Below are 2,909 nucleotides of genomic sequence, written 5' to 3'. Positions count from 1 at the left end.
ACACAATAAGTACATTGTACTTAATTTTTGATGTAAGTACATAGTAGTTAAGGCCACGTAATATAAAGTGGGGCCCTTGTTTCCGTTTTTGTGAGATGTAAACTCAGAATTCAGAGAAAAAAAATCAAAATTGCGAGATATAAATGTAAAATAAATGTTAATTGCAAGAAAGTAAGTCGGAGGTATATATATAAATTTACATTTTGAGTTTTAATGTTACAATTCTATAAATGTAAACTCGCAATTCTCAGTTTATATCTTGCAATTCAAAAAGTCTGTATTGTGAGAAGTCACAATTGACTTTTTCTTTTTGACGCTGTAGAAGAAACAGTTGTTTCCGTTTTTGTGAGATGTAAACTCAGAATTCAGAGAAAAAAAATCAAAATTGCGAGATATAAATGTAAAATAAATGTTAATTGCAAGAAAGTAAGTCGGAGGTATATATATAAATTTACATTTTGAGTTTTAATGTTACAATTCTATAAATGTAAACTTGCAATTCTCAGTTTATATCTTGCAATTCAAAAAGTCTGTATTGTGAGATAAGTCACAATTGCCTTTTTCTTTTTGACGCTGTAGAAGAAACAGTCCTTCATATGTCATTTAATTTTTACAATGGCTGGAGAATTGATTAGAAATTTTAACTGTATTCATTACATGACATGCAAATTAATTAATCACACTGATCACAATAAATCACATATACAAATATTTGTTAAAAAACCCCAGATCATTCAAGACTTTACATTATGACAGACAAAACCACTGAATAGACATTACAAAAGTCTATTTATTTAACTATTGTGTTAATTTTTTATTGCATTTTAAAGTAATTTATCACACCAAATTAATGCATTAAATTAACCACCCCACACTTTCAAGTATGTAATTTTAATGCCACCATTTCAACCCCTTTCAGTTTGTGTCCAAAAAAATGTCAGTAACAAAGATATGCCACAGCTTTGTGGTTTGGTTCATGTAGAAATCACATAATTCCGTATAATTATTTTGAATTATTCATATACTTCACACAAGATGTGTATCAATTTTACATGACTCCGGTGACTTCCAATGAATCAGTTATCCCTGTGACCTCCCATGCTTTTCTGTTTTTTCTGAACAGACGAAAATGCCAACCTTGGTACTGCAATGCGCTACGAGGAAATTGGTGAGACGATGTGATTTTCCTTGCCTTGGTTTTTGGTTTTCAAATCAGTTCTTGCTTGTCACTTTGAGTCATCATCAGAAAATACTGAGTTTGCTCAGGGAGAGAAAAAAACTCACTGTATATTTCTCCTCAGGAAAATATAAATAACATCAAATAAGACAAAGACAGACAAACGGCTGTCAGAGAAATAGACAAAACAGTCAAACTCTTTCTATAAGTCATGTGATGGTGTTTGTCTATATACTGTGAAGAAGGCATCTGTGCGCTGTATAGTGCCTTATTCTTCCTCCTCATGGGGAAAATGTGACTTGTTTCTTTTTCATCTTATCAAAGTTGTTGTGTTTACCCCCACATCGGAGGAAAACATCTCATTACTGTGTCTTGTGTTTTTTATGGTGTGATGTGGAACTGTGATTGTGGTGTGTTCAGAGTTGCGAATCCTGCTCCTTTGTGGCAGCGATCTCCTGGAATCTTTCTGCATCCCTGGCTTGTGGAACGAAAGTGATGTAAGATATAATTCCTTTTTTCTTTCCCTGTGTCTCTTAGTCACAAAGGTCTAAATATTTAATAAAATATATTATTCTAGCGCATATTTTATATGTTCAACTAAATTAAGCAATATCAAACGCAAGTCTCAAGTAATCACACTTTGTATATTCAGAATGATATGGCACAGTTGCCATTATGATATTGATTTTATTTAACAGCTAAATAAACAAAAAGTTAATATTGACTGATTTGCTCCACCAACAAAATAGTTCCAGTAGAAGCAAAAGCAGAATCAAGTGTCGCGAAACAAATCTTTTAAGTGAACGATTTAGTGACTCAATCATGAATTTGTGTTTTGAACGATTCTTTTAAGTCAAGTGATGAATTCAGAACAGCATACTAGCATACTACTCTCACTTCTTTTGCCATAGAAAGATAATAAAATACTAGGAGTAGTTTGCAGTTCTGAATCACCTACTGGCAGTATGATGTAACTGTGATTTCCACACTACTAAGTATTATTTTAGTATCATTGAGATACTATTATAGTTTGAATCAGTTGTTATTTGTATATTTTCTGTTTTCATTTTAATTTTAGTTAAAGTTTTATTCATTTTGTTGTCTTTTGGCATTTGTATAGTGTTTTCTAAAAAAATATGTCTATATAGTTTTTGTTCGTTTTTATTTCAGTTTCATTTAGTACATTTAAACTAAAGTTAACTAAATAAAAAATGAGGAATGTTGCTTTGGCAAATAATAGTTCATAGTAATAGGATAGTTCACCCAAAAATGAACTTTGGTGTATTTGGTGTAATGAAATGTGTTTATGCGGTTTAAGGTTCAAAAAACACATTATTTTCCACATACTGTACATTATTGTTTCTCCTCTATGCCCCGCCTTTCTGAAATGCGTTGATTTTTACAAAGCTCATCGGTCTAAAAAGTGAGGTGTGCTCTGATTGGCCAGCTAGCCAGTGACTCACAGCATTGTAGTCTACTCTACCAGGATCAGGAAACAGTCCTCCATAAAATGCACTGGACACATCGGAATATTTGGGTTGAACTGTTCTGGAACAGTGTTGTAAATACAACTTAACCACTGATTTCTAGTCGTGTCCTCTTTTGGAAGGCCAAACAAAGTAGTTTCGCTTTCACAACGAAACACACAGCGCCTTCACGACATGGCGGCAGCAACAATACTACAGCGAGAATAAAAGTTACGCCTTCTTTCTTTGCGTGAACATTTGGGAGG

General features: G+C 32.9%; 1 protein-coding gene across 1 annotated transcript in view; it reads left to right on the top strand.

Annotated features, from left to right (window-relative positions):
* The window catches only part of LOC107722048 (nicotinamide/nicotinic acid mononucleotide adenylyltransferase 2-like), a 12,206-nt gene that overhangs the window by 5,181 nt on the left and 4,116 nt on the right, over nt 1-2,909 (top strand). The window contains exons 5-6 of the mRNA XM_016530276.1: nt 1,124-1,168; nt 1,598-1,674. Of these exons, the coding sequence (XP_016385762.1) occupies nt 1,124-1,168; nt 1,598-1,674 (122 nt within the window). The remainder of the gene's footprint in view (nt 1-1,123; nt 1,169-1,597; nt 1,675-2,909) is intronic.

Source organism: Sinocyclocheilus rhinocerous, unplaced genomic scaffold (assembly GCF_001515625.1).
Source record: "Sinocyclocheilus rhinocerous isolate Xijiao unplaced genomic scaffold, SAMN03320098_v1.1 scaffold484, whole genome shotgun sequence".
NCBI classification, from domain to species: Eukaryota; Metazoa; Chordata; class Actinopteri; order Cypriniformes; family Cyprinidae; genus Sinocyclocheilus; species Sinocyclocheilus rhinocerous.
Note: the sequence above shows the minus strand (reverse complement) of the source record. Positions and strands in the feature narration are given on the sequence as shown.